The 20,336-nt window shown below is 39.8% G+C and overlaps 1 protein-coding gene across 1 annotated transcript; it reads left to right on the top strand.

Annotated features, from left to right (window-relative positions):
• The first annotated feature begins 281 nt into the window (after positions 1–281).
• LOC126376244 (cytochrome P450 4C1-like) lies at positions 282–20,143 on the top strand. Its single transcript, XM_050023537.1, has 11 exons — positions 282–481; positions 7,487–7,647; positions 11,819–11,925; positions 12,532–12,622; positions 13,887–14,084; positions 15,054–15,129; positions 16,351–16,657; positions 17,195–17,263; positions 17,669–17,837; positions 18,607–18,786; positions 19,624–20,143. The coding sequence occupies exons 2-11, from the start codon at positions 7,491–7,493 to the stop codon at positions 19,800–19,802; spliced, it is 1,533 nt and encodes a 510-aa protein (XP_049879494.1). The 5' UTR covers positions 282–481; positions 7,487–7,490; the 3' UTR covers positions 19,803–20,143.
• Positions 20,144–20,336: the final 193 nt, after the last annotated feature.

The raw sequence follows: 20,336 nt of genomic DNA on the forward strand, positions 1-20,336 counted from the left end.
TTGAAAATTATCAAATCTACCTAGAAGAACTTACATTGACCAATTGGAGATGTCCTTAGAAAAGGTTTAGCACGATCTACTCTGAACCGGCGAGAGTGTATGAAACGATTGATGAATGTGGAGGAAGCAAGAGAAGTGTGTCAGGATCGAAGCAAATGGAATTCTATAGTCTCTGCTTACTCGGTGGGAAATAGGCGTGAGTTTATGTATGTATGCCGCGCAACACGATCCTTGAGTAGGGCACATCATGCGCTCACGCACGCTTCGCTACACATTTTATATCAAGATAATTGTCAACTATGTTATGAGTGTCGCACATAACAGTGCGTATGAGATAGCTAGATCGTTGTGTCGCAGGGTCGCGGATTTTTTTAAGTGTAAACAATAGTAAAAAAAATAAAAAGGGGTTAACAAAGTAGTTCTGTTAGTTAAATGTAAAGTTTAACAGAGCTCAGGCTTTCTTCTCGTGGTTGATATTAAGGTAAGTTGGTTTAAACACAACGTTTGTATATATTTTGAGGAAAATTGTATAGTTTCCCTTTACTATTTCTTCTGGCTTCTTGTGGCTCTGCCCACCCCAATAAACATTTGCGCGTGAGTTTGTGTACCAGTGCTGTAATTCTCTTTTGTTTTTACATTCGCATAGCTACAGATACACTTAGGTAACTCAAAAATATTAATCGTTAACACAATGAAGGCCCATCTAAACAGCAATAGCTAGGTATTTGACATTAGCAATATTGCTGTAACTAACTAACTAATAACTTTTAGTTAGTTTCGTTCAATTTATTACACAGAAACAAAGATAAAAGTAATGAGCACACGTCTTATAGCAATATTGCTTAGATAATTTTCTGTTAAGTATGTGACCTTTTTAACCCTAAGGTCGAATACTTACTTACATATTTTTTTACTACTTACTTAAGTATATTCTGTTTGACGCTATCAAACGCATTATTTATTTTATTTTTTTGACGTGATTTGCCTTGTTTGATTTGCCATAGTAAGCGCTGAGGGATTTCATCTAGCTCTATCGAATACAGATAATAATCCCTTTTCGTCATTTCATCACAAGTCTACGTCATAGTAAATAGTGTGTCACGATCCGGAGGCCCCGGGTTCGAAGCCCGGTGGGGGATATCACAAATAAATCACTTTGTGATCCCTAGTTTGGTTAGGACATTACAGGCTGATCACCTGATTGTCCGAAAGCAAGACGATCCGTGCTTCGGAAGGCACGTTAAGCCGTTGGTCCCGGTTACTATTTATTTATTTATTTATTTATTAGCGCCTCAATAGTAACCCTGACACCAGGGTTGATGAGGCTGGTATTCCACCTCACAACCTACACGATAAAAAGAAGAATAGTGTCTATTGTTGTAACTTCCAGTAATTATGTTACTCAAAGCTTAATTAGCGATAATTACCTCCAGTTTATCTAGATTATGTGGCGTACTAAACCTTGGTTGCGCTGTTGTTGTCTTTACTAGGTATCTATACACGCGACTAGCCAAGTCGGACTTTAGGCTACAATTAAGTACATACATACATACATAAACTCACGCCTATTTCCCACCGGGGTAAGCAGAGACTATAGAATTCCATTTGCCTCGATCCAACAACAAACAACAATAACACAACAACAACAATCAAGTTACAATTAAGTTATAAGAAGAAATTATATTTTAAATTGTTATAATCGACAAATACTTGTAGGTTTAGAACTTGTGAAGGCTAATTCATATATGAAAACTAGCCAAGACAGACCTTAGGCTACAATAAATTATCTTATGTTATAAGAAGATATTTTATGTTATACTATTACTTACTTATAAATTTTCAGGACTGACCATTGAACTGGGCACCCATTTAGATCTCACTTCTTTTGTCGTTGAAGTAGACAACGAAGGCATAGGTATATCATAATATTGAATTTGGCTCTCATTTCACATTTATGTTTTTGATGGGATATTTAAACTAAAAACAAATTAACAAAAAGTAGGAGAATTTTAGTCTTTAGGTACTATATTTTACTTACTTACACTCTTATTTTTTGAAGTGACTTATTGTAGATTTGCCGCATATGGCATTCACTACTTGGCCGGACAAATGGGGAGCGCTGAGGGCTCTCACCGGATAAAAAACTTAAGACAACAAGCCCAGTGCCCAGTTGGAGGCGACTCTCGGCTCAGGGCGACGTCTGAGGTGTTTATATTTGACAGAATTAATCGACCCTGGTAGCACACCCCGGACACTTCATAAAAACAACCTCGTTTTACACAGACACCACACATTGACGTTACAGTGACGTCTGACGCCAGACGATACAAGACTAAATAATGTTCGAGGGGAGGGGTGGGGGGGGGGGGGGTGAGGTAAACCTAGCTCAGCCGCTGGTGGGGAGCGGAGAGTTGCCGTTCTATACGTAGTGTTATTCCTTATTCTGTGCATAGAAGCGGCTGCGTTGGTATGGGCATGTTACAATACAATACAATACAATACAAATACACTTTATTGCACCAAAATAAAAAGAAATAATTACAAAAAGTCTCTTAACTAAGTACATGGCAAATGGCGGCCTTATCGCTTAAAGCGATGCATGTTAAAAGAAGACCGCCTGAGTACATTGGCAACGTGGCACTCGACTTCAATATTACTGGTCAGCGACGTAGAGGAAGACCTAAGCTGAGACCTAAGCAAAGTGGAGGAAGAACAGTAGGAAAGCGGACCCCGGCGCAAGACGGCGGGATTCACGCTAGGAAGAAGAAGAAGAAGATTCTGTGCATAGAAGGTGCGTTCGGCGCCCGATACGAATTGGTGCGGGGCGAAGAATTACCGTTCTATACTGTTAGGCTGAATTGTTCGTCGACAGTTATAAGACATTTTTCTATAAATGGCAACACAAGAATGGGGTTGTCAAATCGGACGGATTGATACACGCTCTCTTGCGTTGGGGACCTTGACGACATCGGATGTGTTTACCAAGTTAAGTGTTATTTTCTTGATACCAGAATAAATAAGTGTGATTACTGTTCTTCCGTATTTTTACTACAATACGTAGTTATTATTACTGAGTATCCCTCCAACCAATACATTCGCCATGTACCGGTACTGAGGTCCTTTCACGCTAGTCTTCTTGTTAGACAGTAGAATCTAAAAAAATGGAAGTTATCAACTCAATACCTACAATTAGGTAAACCTAGCTCAGCCCCTAGTGGGGAACGGAGAGTTGCCGTTCTATTCGTAGTATTATTCCTTATTCTATGCTAGTGGGTCGATAGCGAATTAGCGATAAGCGCTGAACGAGGGAAATCGAGCCAACTGTGTTAGCGAATGCACTAAGATAAACTTATAAATCTTATAGGTAGCTCAGGATAGGGTAAATATAGAGAACACAGGCATAACCACAGTTGATTTCATTTCTAATAGAATGCCTGCTCTGATAAAATTGCGAGGCATGCATTAATGACGCACATTTTATGCAATTACCGATTGACTCATGAGCTGGTCTAGTCTCTTGTTGGATTTAATGGCAGAGAGTGTACGTGGTTCCTAACTTCGCGTAGAAAAACAAAGCGTATTTTCCTACTTTTTTAGGGTTCCGTAGCCAAATGGCAAAAACGGAACCCTTATGGATTTGTCATGTCTGTCTGTCCGTCCGTCCAGATGTCACAGTCACTTTTTTCCGAAAGTATAAGAGCTATACTGTTGAAACTTGGTAAGTAGATGTATTCTGTGAAAGGCATTAATATTTTCACACAAAAATAGAAAAACAAACAATAAAGTTTGGGGGTTGTCCATACTAAGAACTGAAACACATTTTTTTTTCATATTGTATTGTTACAACTGTCAAGTAACCGGTTGTCGCTGTATGTGTGCTGTTCGTGTGTGAGGGCTAAAAAGCAGCATTATTTATCAATACAACTGTACATAAACTGACTTTAAACCTGTCCAACAACTATAAACAAAATACAGGGTGTAAGTGACATCGTAACGAATACTGAGGGGGATGATTCAGATCATGATTCTGAGTATATCAACTGGAATTTTCCGTCGCAAACTGCATGATTTTTTAAATGTTAATGTGGGGAAGACCGGCATACTGTTCTAAAATTTAAGTTTGACTAAGTTTATTGAAGAAGATATCATTTGTAGATCAAGTTATATGATCGGGTATGATAGATAATTTACTTGGCTATGTTTATAAGTCTAAATATAAGAGAAAGCGCCGTAATCTTTTGATATACAATCGTTTTTTTAAAACATGCCAAGTAGACGGTCTTCCAATGCAGTGTGAGGCAAGTCCGTCCACAAAAGAAAAAACGCATTATTAGTAAGAAATCGTAGGCCTAGACGTATGAAAATACTTTTAGGCGGTGAACCAGCAATGCCATTCTGATACGTACATTACCGATTTATGAATAAGGCTTTCATTACACAGATAAATGATTATTTTGTAAAACAAGGCAAGACCGGCATATCTTTGGTGACAGTGGTTGTAAACATTTCGTCATATTGTTTACCCGACTGCGGTGAAGCAAAGAGAGGGTTATGCGCTATGTATGTATGTATAGGTGTATACACGTTTGTTCCCTCCCAACCCCTAAAGCACTTATCAGAGTTAAACAAATGAGGTGTCACTAAAAAGCGTCTTGATTGTCTGGTGGTAGACTATGTGACGTACACATATTACTTAATACACACACAAATACAAAATATTAACAGAATGGGACACAAAATGCTATCTCACTAGTCTTGCATAAAATACGCTCTGCTGTAATAGTTGACAATGTCTGGATTGAGGCAAGATCGGCATATGACGGACTTCCCTCTCTTAATGTAGGCGGTCTTCCCAACTATTATATTTTCTAATTTAAAATTTCACATGGGTATAAATTCTAAATAAAAGCTATATTCCTGCATTCTGTTTAACGAATATATTAATGGATCAATAAATAACCTAAGTGATCAGAAAAACTTCTGAAAATCCTCCGATTTGCCACTTTTTTTGATCAAAAATCCGCCACTGGCTACTGCATTCTGAAGCGCGAAATGGTAAAAAAAATTGCAGGACCGATATTGTCCATACTAATCATACTAGCGCCGTCTACGGTTTTTAGTTCGGACTGGCTCTTTAGGGACTGTTTTATAGACAGAGACGTAAGGCGCTAGTTATTCAAATTTAGAAGTTATTTGCAATATACGGTCTTTTAGCCCAGACGGTCTTCCCCACATTGACTTATTTTCAATTCTATACTTTTGCGATGGAAAATTCCACTTACTTATACATTGTTTTAAGTTTACGCGGTTATTATCATAATTAAAGTACATAATAACGGGTTCTTACCGCGTTTAAATGGTGATATGAGACTCCCGATATTTCGACACATATCCCCATTTAAACGCGGTAAGAACCCGTTATTATGTGCTTTAATTAAAATTCCACTTCTTATTAACTCAGAATAATAATGCGTTCAGGTAGTCATACAATTGCGTATGGGTGTTAGGGACACAGTAACGAATACTGAGGGGAATGATTCAGACCATGATTCTGAATTGATATCAAGCGGAATTTCCTGTCAGAAAATTCATGACTTTTTTGTGTTTTTTAATGATTTTCAGTTTCATACTTACGCGACGGAAAAATTCCACTTCAACTCAGAATCATGGTCTGAATCATCCCTCAAAGTTTTCGTTCTTCTTCTTCTTCTATCGTGTGGATTGTGAGGTGAATTACCAACCCCATCAACCCTGGTATCAGGGTTATTACTGAGCCGCCAAAGGCCCCTGACATGACTTGTGTAACGACTACGTACTTACATCAGTAAGTAATAACCGGGACCAACGGCTTAACGTGCCTTCCGAAACACGGATCTTTTAACTTTTTGGACAATCAGGTGACCAGCCTGTAATGCAGCTAAACAGTTTTTACCATAACTGTACAATAACATCAAAACTCGCTCGACGTAGAGGGAAAATAAGGCCACTCGCCGTAAAAAGACTCGCCGTAGCGCGGGTCGTCGTTCGGAAAGTCGCTGTCAACGCTACAATTCGTCCTAACCAAATTAGGGATCACAAAGTGATTTTTGTGATTTGTCCCCACCGGGATTCGAACCCGGGACCTCCGGATCGTGAGCACAACGCTTAACCACTGGACCACGGAGGCCGTTTTCGTTACGATGTCACTAACACCCTGTATAATTGTACAGGTACTGCCTTACTGGCTTGTCTTCTCGGCTATTATCGATTATTAAACTAAGCATGACTATAATGTTATGTTATTTATTTAATAATATAGCGCGTTAGTAACAAGATGTACCTAACGGCTGGTGTAGTGGTTAAGAGTTGAGCTTACAATCCGGAGGTCCCTGGTTCGAATCCTCGTGGATACATTTCACAAAAAGCATTTTGTGATCTTTAGTTTGTTTAGGAAATTATAGAATATGATGATTGTCCGAAAGTAAGATGATCCGTGCTTTGGAAGGCATGTTAAGCAGTAGGCCCCGGTTACTACTTACTGATGTACTTAGTTTAACTACGTAGTCGTTATACGAGCCATGTCATGTGTGTCCTTGGCGGTTTAAAAATAACCATCATACCAGAGTTGATAAAACAGCGTTGAAGGAAAACATCGTGAGGAAACCCACAGAGAAATACATATGATGTTTATGTTACATTTGCTGTTACGTGACCGCGTGAGAGGCCTCAGACCGGGTAAGAACCCTTAGCGCTCCCCATTTGTCCGGTCAAGTAGTTAATACCTGCGGCAAATGTGCGTCACTTTAAAAAAAGCTGTTATATACAGGTCAAATCGAATGTAAAAATATTTTCGTACAAAAGAGTTCAACGCGTGCTGTATTATAATGTTGGTTAATTTATTTCTATAACATAACCTTGAATTGTAGCGTGGACAGCGATTCCCGGAACGGCGACTGCTTGACATCACATCTGTCATTTACATGTACAGTTCAAAACACAATTTGCGTAACAATTTTTTCGAAAAAGGAGGTTCTTCATTCAACGCGTATTTTTTTGAAGTCTTCTCTTTTTCTATCGTGGGGGTTGTGAGGTGGATTACCAACCCCATCAATCCTGATGTCAAGGTACTATTGAGCCGCCAAAGGCCCCTACATGGCTCATGTAACGACTACTACTTACTGATGTATCAGTAACTAGTAACCGGGACCAACGACTTGGCGTGCCTTCCGCAGCACGGATCATCTTACTTTTTTGGACAATCAGGTGATCAGCCTGTAATGTTCTTACCAATTTAATTCAGGGCTTACAAAGGGATTTTTGTGATGTGTCCCCTCCGGGATTCGAACCCGGGACCAGCAGATCGTGCGTAAGCCCAACGCTCAACCACTGGACCATGGAGGCCGTAATATTATAATAGTTTGACACAGAATACAAGAACATCAAAAAAACTTACACAAAATTATACCTATTAAAAAAAAACACTTGTATATCTATATCTTTCTTCCAGCACAATGTCTTGGCTGCTCATAGTCTTCCTGATCCTTCTAACCTGCTGGCTGCGCTGGCGCCGCAACAACAGCAGACTGTTGAAGATGGCGCGGGAGATCCCCGGTCCCCCCCCTCTGCCGGGGGTGGGCAACGCTCTGCGGTTCATGTGCCGACCAGAGGGTGAGTCAGTGTTCCTCTTTTGTACCGAAATAAATAAAAATAATCATGAATTTTGCGACGAAAAATTCCACTTGAATCTGTCAGAAGAATCTCAGAATCTGTCAGAAGATGGTCTGAATCATCCCCCTTAGTATTTGTTTCAATGTCACTAACGTATACTACCTAACCTAACCTCTACCTACACCTCGGGGGCGTGATGCTATATAAATGCTATCCATACTAGTTAATCAGCAAACAGATAAATAAGCGCTAGAAAAATCCAGTAAGTAATTAGGTAGGTACCATAATGCCTAGTTCAATTGCAATCCGAACATGAACCTATTGGTTAGACATGTTTAAACAAGTGTAATCATGTTCGAACCGGTCCAGCTGTGCTGATCTGACCGCGTGACTTGGTGTCAGTTCTCACAGCTTAATATCTCAATATTCGTAATTCCATTTTCTTCCAGTTTCGCACGGTTCATGGGAAATCATTACAAACTGTGAGATGAAATTAATGTATTCAATGAGGGAATTTCCAAGCTACGTTTTTCAAAGACAATATAGATGGCACTGTTCAGATTTAACGGGTGGTAATTACCTATTCTCAACGAGCAGTTGTAGGTTGGTGGAGTAAAATTGAAATAACTGTGTAATACTTAAAGTTTTCTTATATTTTCTCTTATTTTTTTCGATATTATACAGAGCACAACCTCGCTTTCAAAAGCTTTTCGACGGGTACACCGTCGCCATCTTCCTTTCCCTTCCTCTCTCCCCTTTCACTCCCCCTCAGAACACGTTCATAAAATTCACCTCATACACATCACGTTCATAATAAGCTTTGATTCCCACAATACTCGAGATTAGTCGAGATACATAATTATACAAAAATATAATGTAATAGCAGAGGCATACATGAAAATAATTGTTTCTTGATATTTAGATCAGATACGTATATAAATTTGTTTCTACCTATATTTCTTCTCTTTATTTCTTCTAAGTGTAATAATAAAATTACAGGTATAACTTAAAATAAACTTAGATGGTGTATCGTGTACTGGGGTTAGCTCCATTGCGTTCCATGGTCTAATTCCATGTCCATTATGGGATCAAGAGGTGCAGATCACCGTGTCGAGGTTTATTATGTAGAGTTACTTACTTAAACACTGTAATTAGGAAATAATAAACCGTAAGATTGACAACAGATAGGCTGACTAAGTGAGGCCAATGTTATGATTCTGTTCAGTGTCAGACGAGCCGTAATGGGGTGGGCAGAGGAACAAGTAAAAAAAAATAAATTATTATTTTAGAGGAACAAGTAAGACGGTAAACACAGATACTTTAGAGACGGTCATCTCCCTAGCATTATCCCGTTTTTCACAGGGTCCGCTTACCTAACCTCAAGATTTGACAGGTCCGGTTTTTTACAGAAGCTTCTGTTTTTTTTTTGACGTGACTTATTGTAGATTTGCCGCAGATGGCATTAACTACTTGACCGAACAAATGGGGAGCGCTGAAGGCTCTCACCCGGTACAACGATAAGACAACAGGTCTGAGGGTGCCCAGTTGGGCGCGAACCTCGGCTCAGGGCGTCGTCTGAGAGGAAGAATATTTGAAATAAATATAATGATTAATCGACCCTAGTGGGTCGATAGCGATAAGCGCTGAATGAGGAAAATCGTCGACCACGCCGGCGGGGTCGGTATCGGGGTTCTGAAGTGTTTATGGTGTCGCGAGCCGATTGGCCGTTTACAGGAGCGACTGCCTGTCTGCCTGAATATAACGATTTGAAATCCTTGATAGCTCTGTTCTGACGTTTTGTCTCGTCACATCCTGGCTCATACTGTAAACCACTGAATTCGACTTTATGAGTTTGCATTCAAGATTGGACCATAGATAATAGATATCACGTGGTTTCCAGTATTCGTGCTTAGTTAATGGTAATAGGCTCGCTCTCTATGGGACGGGCTTTTTGGCGGGAACGGGAACGGGACAGTTGCTTTCTTCGTTGAATAATCTAAATAATTAATACGAAGTGGTGTTTTGTGGTTAATGATCGCATTAAGTTAGTCGGAAGTTACCTGAAGGTAACGGCAACTGAAAAACGGCATAACACTAGGGAGATGATGACGAATAGAATGGTCATAATTTTCTTTGCTTTTACATCACTTTGTGATCCCTAGGACATTACAGGCTTATCACCTGATTGTCCGAAAGTAAGACGATCTGTGCTTCGGAAGGCGCGTTAAGCCGTTGGTCCCGGTTACTACGCGTAGTCGTTACATGAAGTCGTTACAGGGGCCTTTGGCGGCTCAATAGTAGCCCTGACACCAGGGTTGATGAGGTTGGTAATTCACCTCCCAATCCACATGATAGAAGAAGAAGACTTTTATTACACTAATTCAATAACTCAAACCCGAATACACACACACACACACACTGGCACATCCCTCCTTTGCATGTAAGTATGTAAATTATAATTTAAGTAATAATGTGTAAGCACGGTAGAAGTATAAAAATAAAAAAAGCATAAAATGTTATTGTTACCTACTTTCGAAGAGCGGTGCCTTCCAACAGGCCCAATAAGCTGAAAAGAACGCTTCAGCCTCTAGCTGATTGTATTTTGTTTGTTGCCAATAAAAGATTTTTTTTATTACACAATAAGTAAGTAAGTACATAATTATTTTAAAGAAAAGCTTTACTCACCAAAAATTCACTCCACTTGCAAAGTTGTAGCACAAACCAACTCCGGGGAACGTTGAGCAGAACAAGACAAAATAACTCAGAACCTTCGGCAAAAGAAACCACGTCATCTTTTGTCGAAAGTTCCAAGGCACTTCGTTGTTTAATATCATGGGACAGCTGTATTATGTTTTCAATAAATAAAAACTTGTGATAACTAACTAACTTTCGAATACTGACCGCGCCTGACTTCGACATTTGTCTTTCAGCGCTTTTTATTTAGAATCGGTCTAATAAAGGTCGCTTTTCTCGGATAAAATCATCTTATTTTTAACGTGACTTATTTTAGACTTGCCTCAAATGTCATTAACTACTTGGCCGGACAAATGGGCAGCGCTGAAGGCACTCCGGAGAAAATCCCGTCAGACAACGCCCTGAGCCAAGGTTTGTGCTCACCTTAGCACCTTTTTTGTCGTCTTTTTTTGCGTTCCGTCAAGTAATGAATGCCATTTTACAAGTTACTGAGTCCACAACAAACTAATAAAAAAAGAAAAGCTCCTAGTAGCGAACCAAACGGTTCAAGAGTATAAACATAACTGCGAGCTTCAATAAGCAAATGCTTGCGATCAATTTGAACCGAGGCGAAAGCAAAAAGGGGTTATGATATGATCTTGCTTGAACATCACGTAGGGCAATTTCGATACAATGTTGCATTAATGTACTTATAAATGTTACTATGGTTACAATGTTGCCGATGTCTAGACGCAGTCTGGAGGTATAATTGCAGGTTAAAGCTTTTGTGATGTTTGTGATTATAGAGGTAGTTCCCTCAGACGACGCCCTGAGCCGAGGTTCTCGCCCAAGTTGACACCCTCAGGCTTGCTGTCTTAATTTTTTTACAGCCCACAGCGCTGTCAAATTTTCCGGCTTCCATTTATATATAATACAGCGTGTTAGTGACATCGCAACGAAAACTTTGAAGGATGATTCAGACCACGATTCTAAGTTGATATCAAGTGGAATTTTTGGTGGTAAAAGTATGGAACTTAAAATAAATAAAGAAAACACAAAGAAAATATGAATTTTCCGTCTGAAAATTCCATTTACCAATAATCCAATTTCCAGTATGTTATGGTAATAAATGTTAAGTACTTACTTATGCAAAAGGTACAAATAAATAAGACTGACCCAGACCGAAGAGAACGGCTTTTTTTAAGGCTCTCTGCCATTAAAGCTGCAAAAATGTTTAATGTTTAGGTACTTAATAAATAATTGATATCACATGGTTTCTAGAATAATCCGTGCGTCGGTAGGCACGTTAAGAAGTTGGTCCTGATTACTACTTACTGATTTGCATCAGTAAATACGTACGTACTTGCGTACGTAGTCCTACAAGAGTCATGTCAGGGGCCTTTGGCGGCTCAATAATATCCTTGATCAGGGTTGATAGGTTGGTTATCCACCTCACAACCATGTATCACAATCAATAGTGCTTATGGTTGCATTCCAGAATTCATCCAGGTTATCAGGGACCTAATGCGCGACTATGGTGACGTGCTGCGGTTCTGGCTCGGACCTGACCTCAATGTCGTCGTCAGCAACCCTGATGACCTGAAGGTACATAACTTTATAACATTATTTTAGTTTTGGCTACCTGCCGGGTCTGCATGACAACCTTGCCGCGCGCGGCGCGTATTATATTGAACGCTTCGACCATTAAACGATACGAATGCTATTGACGTGGATAGACGTCAAACGGCTATTGGTCGAAGGCCTCGATATAATCGGCACCGCAAGCGGCGCGGTTACCGTGCAGAACCTACTGTAGTATTAGCCATTTTGGGTAAAAATCCAGTAAGTTAATAGCCTGGAATAAATTATATTGAGTGATAAACTCGGAAAATTGTGCTTCTTTTATCCATTTATAATATTATAATTTGTTATATTTATTTTCTAAAAGGGATAAAGGGATTAAAGATTTTATTATGTTTTACGAACAATACAATACAAATATACTTTATTGCACCGAAGTAAAAGGAAATATCTAGAAGACTCTTAACTAGGTACATGACATTTTTTTTTGTCGGAATTATTCCTTAAAGCAATTTCTTCCAGACAACCATAAGGCAAGGAAATAGTTTTGTACAATCTTTAATGAGAATATAACAAATAACAATGATGAGAATTGGCATTGTATTGAGTTGATAACTTCCATTTTTTTAGATTCTACTGTCTAACAAGAAGACTAGCGTGAAAGGACCTCAGTACCGGTACATGGCGAATGTATTGGGTGGAGGGATACTCAGTGGATCAGGTCAGTTTTTAATTATTTTTGGCATTAACTACTTGGCCGGACAAATGGGGAGCGCTGAAGGCTCTCACCCGGTACAACGTTTAAGAGAACAACAGGGCGTCGTCTGAGAGGAAAAATATTTGAAAGAATTAATCGACCCTAGTGGTCCATAGCGATAAGCACTGATTGAGGGAAATCGTTGACCACGCCGGCGGGGTCCTGAAGTGTTTGGTGTCGCGAGCTGATTGTCCGCCGCTACGGCTAGAGTAATCGGGTCGTCGGGAGATCAGGTCAGTAAGTACATATAAAGAATACTACTACGTATAGTTTGGTAACTCTTAGCCCCGCACCAATTCGTATCGGGCGTCGAACGCACCCTCTATGCTTCATACCCATTATTGTGCCCAGCACTGAGATAGTATGCAGGATGTTAGTGACATCGTAACAAAAACTTTGAGGGATGATTCTTAAAATAAAGTATGGAACGGAAAATAATTTAAAAAAATACTTTTCACTTTTACGACGGAAAATTCCACTTGATATCAACTCAGAATCATGGTCTGAATCATCCCCCTGAATATTCGTTACGACGTCACTATCACCCTGCATAATCTATAATCATCATCACTAATTAAGAACCACGCTCTTTTCGGTGTAGCATTTCCATGCTACTTTTTAGGGAAAAATAAGGCAGTGGTTTCCCTCTTGCCTTCCGTCCCGCAGTACTCTGACGCAAGTGGGATGGCGCCCAGAGCAGTCTATTTTAAAGCCGTACTAGGACTCCTGTCCTCCGCCTCTGAATAGTACTGACAGTTACTGCTGCACTCTGTCAGGTTCCAGGTTACAGTCCCTGTGACTCGCCCCTTCCGTCCTGCATTGCCATACTGATAACTCCCATCTTCGCCTCTGCAACCGTTAACGTCGTCTCCCTGAGCTGAGGGTTCTACGTTGTACCCTGTAGGTCTGGGTACCTATCTGAAATCATCCACCATCTCACTCCGGCCTATTGAAGTAAGAGGCGCCCACCCCCGCGGCAAGGACGCGCCGAACAAGGAAGTCTATAATATGTTATGTAGGTTCGAGGGGGGGCAACTAGGAGCGACAGAGTCGACTAACAAACACGGCGGTGCGTTAACAACTGCTTTATTTATTAAACATGATAGGTATGTGGACGCAGCCACTGACATATATATATATATGGATAAAAAACTACCCACATACGTAACAATAATAAAAGCTGCAATTATTACAAAATGCAAATAAATTCTGGTATTTTTTGTCACAGGTCCATCATGGCGTAAGCACCGTAAGATAGCGACCCCAAACTACGGTAAGCGTGCCATAGAGAGTTACAGTGACGTGTTCAACCACGAGGCTGAACTGCTGCTGCAGCACTACAGGCCTGCAGCCCTGTCCATCGGAATGAAAAAGGAAGTCGACTTGTACCGGTACATCGTGCAGACCACCAGCTATTCCGTCTGCCGTGAGTCACTCCTTTCGTGTACCTAAATTCTGAGTAGGTAGTCACTAGCCTCGATCCTTGCGCGGACACATCCTAATAATACTTTATTGCATAACGACATATACAAAGGACATAAACATACTTACGGATAAAAATAAGCACTGTATGCGGCCTTATTGCTAAACAGTAATTTCTGCCAGGCAACCTTAGGATGAAAGAAGTGAATTTAAACTTAAGATATGACGGGTAAGTATAAACTTACCCATCATTTTCTTATCCGCCAAAAAGAGACGGATTTTTTTTTTATGTCTGATTTATTTTTATTTTATCTTTACGGATGATTGACAACTGTTTTTTTTTTTAAATGAACGTGTGAATCTATTAGTAACCTGGGCGAATCAAATAGGTATCTCGTTGGTGTGCAAACCGTTTAAAGTGAACTGTCAACTTAATTAGGTCAGGTTATTGGGCAATGTAAAATGTTTAGAAGGTTGGTTTAGATTTGTGCCTAATATTCCCTTTTCTTTTCGGCGGATAAGAAAATGTCAGGTAAATATTAACTTAAAAAATAAAATTAGATAGTGTGTACAGGAGCCTGTTTAATAAAACTTACAATTGTAAATTACAACGACAATTTGATGTTCATTACGTAGCTAATATGAAACTACAAAATATTCGTGATCATACACTCCGCAATGTACATCAAATTGTCATTGTAATTTACAATTGTAAGTTTTATTAAACAGGCCCCTGGAGTCAGCACCTTTGTGGTCCTGTGGTACACCGGCTTGCTTCTCAATCGGGGAGCGTCGGTTCGATGTAAATTCTAAGACCGACCGACTTCAACCCTGGTGTCAGGGTTGCTATTGAACAATAAAGTAATAACTCTTGCAATTGCAAGCCCGAACCAGCGTTCCCCCTTTGATAAGCAAGGCAGTGAAACACTGGATCACCATGACTTATTTTTTAAAATTAAGTTTAATATTTCAGGTACTCTAATGGGCTTGAGTAAGGAGCAAACTATGAGTCTACCGTACATACAGGATATCATTGATGAAACTCCAATGTAAGTGTGAACGCCTGGCTAGGTTGATTAGTTGTACTTACTTTAAAACTTGTAATTACTATTGATGAATTAAAAAAAATGTAATAAGTGTGACATTTTGGCACGTTTGTATATACTGGGTGTTAGTGACATCGTAACGAATACTGAGGGGGTTGATTCAGACCATGATTCTGAGTTAAAATCAAGTGGAATTTTCCGTCGCAAAATTCATGATTTTTTTTTAGTTTTTTTAAATTAAGTACTTATTTTCAATTCTATACTTTTGCGATGGAAATTCCACTTGATATTAACTCAGAATAATCAGATGAATCATCCCTCTCAGTATTCGTTACGATGACACTTACACCCCGTACAAGTACATCATACGGTAGCCATATAAGTAGGTATGGGTGTTAGTGTCACCGTAACGAATACTGAGGGGGATGGTTCAGACCATGATTCTGAGTTGATATCAAGTGGAATTTCGTGTCAAAAAATTCATGAAAATTTTTCTTTTCTTTTTAATTAAGTATTTTCCAATCTATACTTTTGCGACGGAAATTTCTACTTGATATCAACTCAGAATCATGGCCTGAACCACCCCTCAAAGTTTTCGTTACGATGTCACTAACACCCTGTATAACGTCACAGATTGCTTTTTCATACAATTTTCATTGTATAATATTTTCGTGTTTTACGTTTAGTAAAAAGTAACTGATTTGACTAGTTGGAAACTGCCTTATTGTAGATTACCGTTTGTCGTTCTTGTGTTAAATCTTTATACTTATGCTCTGGGGCCTTCGAGCCAAGTTGCAAACGATTTCGAAAAGCGACAGTGCCAATAATAAAAATATAAGTAAGTAGCTAAGATATAAATTCCAAACATTTTTATCACTGTCACCTTATGTCAATCCCACACATTTTGTTATCACTGTCACCTTATCTTAATCTCACGCATTATTAACATTGTCATCTTATGTCAATCTCACACATTTAATCACTGTCACCTTATGTCAATCCCACACATTTTATTACTGTCACCTTATGTCAATCCCACACATTTTATCACTATCACCTTATATCAATCCCACACATTTTATCACTGTCATCTTATATCAATCCCACACATTTTATCACTGTCATCTTATGTCAATCCCACACATTTTTATCACTGTCACTGTCGTTTTTCATAATTTAATGTGTTCATAAACCTGTTAAACATATTTGTAACATTCCTTACAGACTTTACGACATAGTTTTCGACAGGATGACAAAGTGGTACCTCCAAATAGACCCAGTCTTCTGGATGACCAACTTCTACAAACAGCAGAAGAGCTTCGTATCAAAGATAACTGCTTTCAGCTCGGCCATCTTACAGCACAGAGTAGAACATCTGAATACTTTGGAAGAGACGAGGAAGGTAGACCTGATGAACTCTGAAGAAGACTCATTGAAGAATACCCAGCTCAGTGTAATAGACCGGTTTATTCTCTCACAAGAACTAAACAGTGAGGAATTGTTGAAAGAGACCTTCACGATTTTTACTTCGGTAAGTTTTTTAACAGCCTCCGTGGTCTAGTGGTTAGAGCGTTAGGCTCACGATCTGGAGGTCCGGGTTCGATTCCCGATGGGGACATTGTCGAAATCACTTTGTGAGACTGTCCTTTGTTTGGTAAGGACTTTTCAGGCTTGAATCACCTGATTGTTCGAAAAAGTAAGATGATTCCGTGCTTCGGAGGGCACGTTAAGTCGTTGGTCCCGGCTATTAGCCGTAAAAAACACCTCCACCAACCCGCAGTGGAGCAGCGTGGTGGACTATGCTCCATACCCCCTCCAGTTGATTGAGGGGAGGCCGGTGCCCAGCAGTGGGACGTATATAGGCAGTTTATGTAAGTTTTTTAAATAGTAACCTTTACTAGGTATCCCTATTGGGATGATCAGACCATCAGAGGACAATATAATGGACCATACAGGGTACTGGAGTGGATTATTTTATGTTAGATATATTTTGAAAGAAATAAATATATTTATTTCAGTTATCAATGTTTTCTATATTTATTTATATATTTCTGTTGTATTGTTATAGAGTCAGGAGGCATCGGCGAAGATTACCTCGTTCATACTGTTGATGATGGCATATCATCCTGATTGTCAGGTAGGTAACTGATGACATGAGGTCCACAGTTTAGAACCTTGTCGCATTAATAACATACTTACTAATTTAATATTTATTGATACTAAGTTTCAATGTACTTAGGCGTTAAGTAAGTTAATGTGATATGGTCACACCCCGGACACTTTATACAAATCACCTCGTTTTACACAGACAATACACATTGATATTATCGTACACGCGCATCTGTATGTGTGATGTCTGACGCCCATACGATTGAAGACTAAACTATGTTCGAGGGGGTGAGGTAAACCTTGTACAGCCGCTGGAGGAGAGCGGAGAGTTGCCGTTCTATACGTACTTAATAATATTCTTTAATCTATGACATGGTTCTTATCTGTTGGTATAAGTAGGTAAGTAATGGATGGATTTCCTTATCGTTTTCAGGAAAAGTTATACGCTGAAATAAAGAGCGTCATGGGAGAGGATGGCCGAGCCGTGACGGACGAGGACTTGAAGCGGATGCCTTACCTGGAGATGGTGTTCAAGGAAGTACTGCGCCTGTATCCCATCGGAGCGTTGCTACAGAGAACAATCTCCGAAGATATAGCGATTAGTACGTCTGAATGATTCATTTTTTTTAATGAAGTCCGTACAGCTGAGAGATTCCGGTGGGACTGAAGTATGCCCAAAATGAGCATATGTTATTATAAGAGGCCCAGAGAAAGGGAGAGGGAATGATAGATTGAGAGATAGGTTCCCTTCTTGTCTTTGAGAGTCCGAACATAACATAATTAACAGAGTACAGCTGCTCCTGTAAGGTAGTTATTAATTAATACGAAACTTGATGCCGGGACAAATACCAAAACGGCCATCACAAAATGCCGCTGCGAGCTTTTTTTTTGATCGTGACTTATTGTACATTTGCTGCAGATGGCATTAACTATTTGGCCGGTGGTCAAATGGGGAGCGCTGAAGTCTCTCACCCGGTACAACTTTTAAGACAACAGGCCTGAGGGTGCCCAGTTGAGTGTGAACCTCGGCTCAGGGCGTCGTCTGAAAAATATTTGAAAAAAATAATCGACCCTAGCTCCATACCCCCTCCGGTTGATTGAGGGGAGGCTTGTGTCCAGCAGTGGGACGTATATAGGCAGTTTATGTATGTTATGTAATCGACCCTAGTGGGTCGATAGCGATAAGCGCTGATTGAGGGAAATCGTCGACCACGGCGGCGGAGTCGGTATCGGGGTTCTGAAGTGTTTGGTGTCGCGAGCTGATTGGCCCGCTCCGAGCGCAGGCAATAAATATTTCGAATTTGGAACGTCCGTAGGAATGAAGGCCAAGCCCAATGGAATGAACGAATGATTTCTTTCATCTATTTTCAGGCTCAGCAATCCTGCCAGCAGGGTGCTCGCTAGTAGTGCCGATCTACCACCTCCATCGGGACCCTCGACACTGGGAGCGCCCGGACGCTTTCGACCCGGAGAGATTCAACCCTGAGAACACTACGAAACGACACCCCTACTGCTACATACCCTTTAGTTTGGGACCTATGGACTGTTTGGGTGGGAGTCTTTATTACTAATGCACATTATTTTACTTTTTTTTGACGTGACTTATTAACTACTTGACCGAACAAATGGGGAGCGCAGAGAGCTCTCACCAGGTATAAAATTTAAGACAACAGACTTGAATACTGAGGGAGATGATTCAGACCATGATTCTGAGTTAATATCAAGTGGATTTTTCGTAGTATTTGTTACGATGTCATTAACACCCTATCCACTTATATGGCTACTTGTATATATAATTGTATAGGGTGTATGTGACATCGTAACAAATACTGAGGGGGTGATTCAGACCATGATTCTGAGTTGATATCAAGTGGATTTTCCTACCGGCTATCGGTATTCATGAAAATTTTTGTGTCTTTTTTTTATTATTTTCAATTCCATACTTTTGCTACGGAAAATTCCACTTGATATCAACTCAGACTTATGATCTGAACTATCCCTCAAAGTTTTCGTTACCATGTCACTAACATCTTGGAACTTTTAGGTACAGTCATGAGCAATATAATGTACTTACCCACTTTAGGACTCTGTCGCACTAACATATTTGACATTTACTGAGACTTACAGTTCAATTTGTCAAAAAAGTTAATGTGACAAGTGTATACATATTAATGCTCGTGACCGTAATTACATCAGTAAGTAGTAACCAGGACCAACGGCTTAATGTGCCTACCGAACGGATCATCTTACTTTCGGACAATAAGGTGATCAGCCTGAAATGTCGTAACCAAACTAGGGACAAAGTCACAAAGTGATTTATCCCCACCGGGATTCGAACCCGGGACCTCCGGATCAAGTGCCTTCTTCAACAAAACTTCTTTTTTTCAGGGCGATATTTCGGCACGAAGCTTATAAAAACCATCTGTGTAAGAATACTGCAGGAGTTCAGAGTGGCCTCTGAGAAGACTTACGATGAGTTGAAGCTCGCCATCGCTATATCCGTGGTGTCTGTCGATGGCTTCCACGCGTCGCTGATACCTAGGACATCTAAAACTAACAGTCATTAGGTCTATTACCGAAGTCATAAAGATCTGGGGGTTAAAAAGGACACATCGAAGCAGTTCATCTAAAAAAGTAATATTGCTATTTGACATTTGTTTGCATTGCGCACTTACTTTTATATGCGCAAATGTCAAATTGCAATAAGTACTTATTGGTTTTTTAGATGAATTACTTCGATGTCGCCTTTTTAACCCCCCTTTAGCTTATTTACTTAATATCTGTTATATTTTTACTTTTTCTGTGTGCGTTTTGTCTTCTATCAATGTAACTATAAGTGTAAGGTACCTAAGTGATACCTTAATGTTTCTGAGGAGTCCTAAAATAGTGTTTCTTTAAACACTGGCTACGAACGTTATCGACGTAGACGCGATTAAAATAATTACAATACATATAATTAGGACGAACTTCAGCCAGTAGCATATGTACTATTTTTATTTAATTTTATAGAAAGTTGTGATGGTTTAAGTAAGATTAAGCAATAATTAATTGTCGTTGTGAACGATTAAGTAACTGTCATTTAAACATCTTGAGATGGGCAA

Source organism: Pectinophora gossypiella, chromosome 20 (assembly GCF_024362695.1).
Source record: "Pectinophora gossypiella chromosome 20, ilPecGoss1.1, whole genome shotgun sequence".
Taxonomy (NCBI): domain Eukaryota; kingdom Metazoa; phylum Arthropoda; class Insecta; order Lepidoptera; family Gelechiidae; genus Pectinophora; species Pectinophora gossypiella.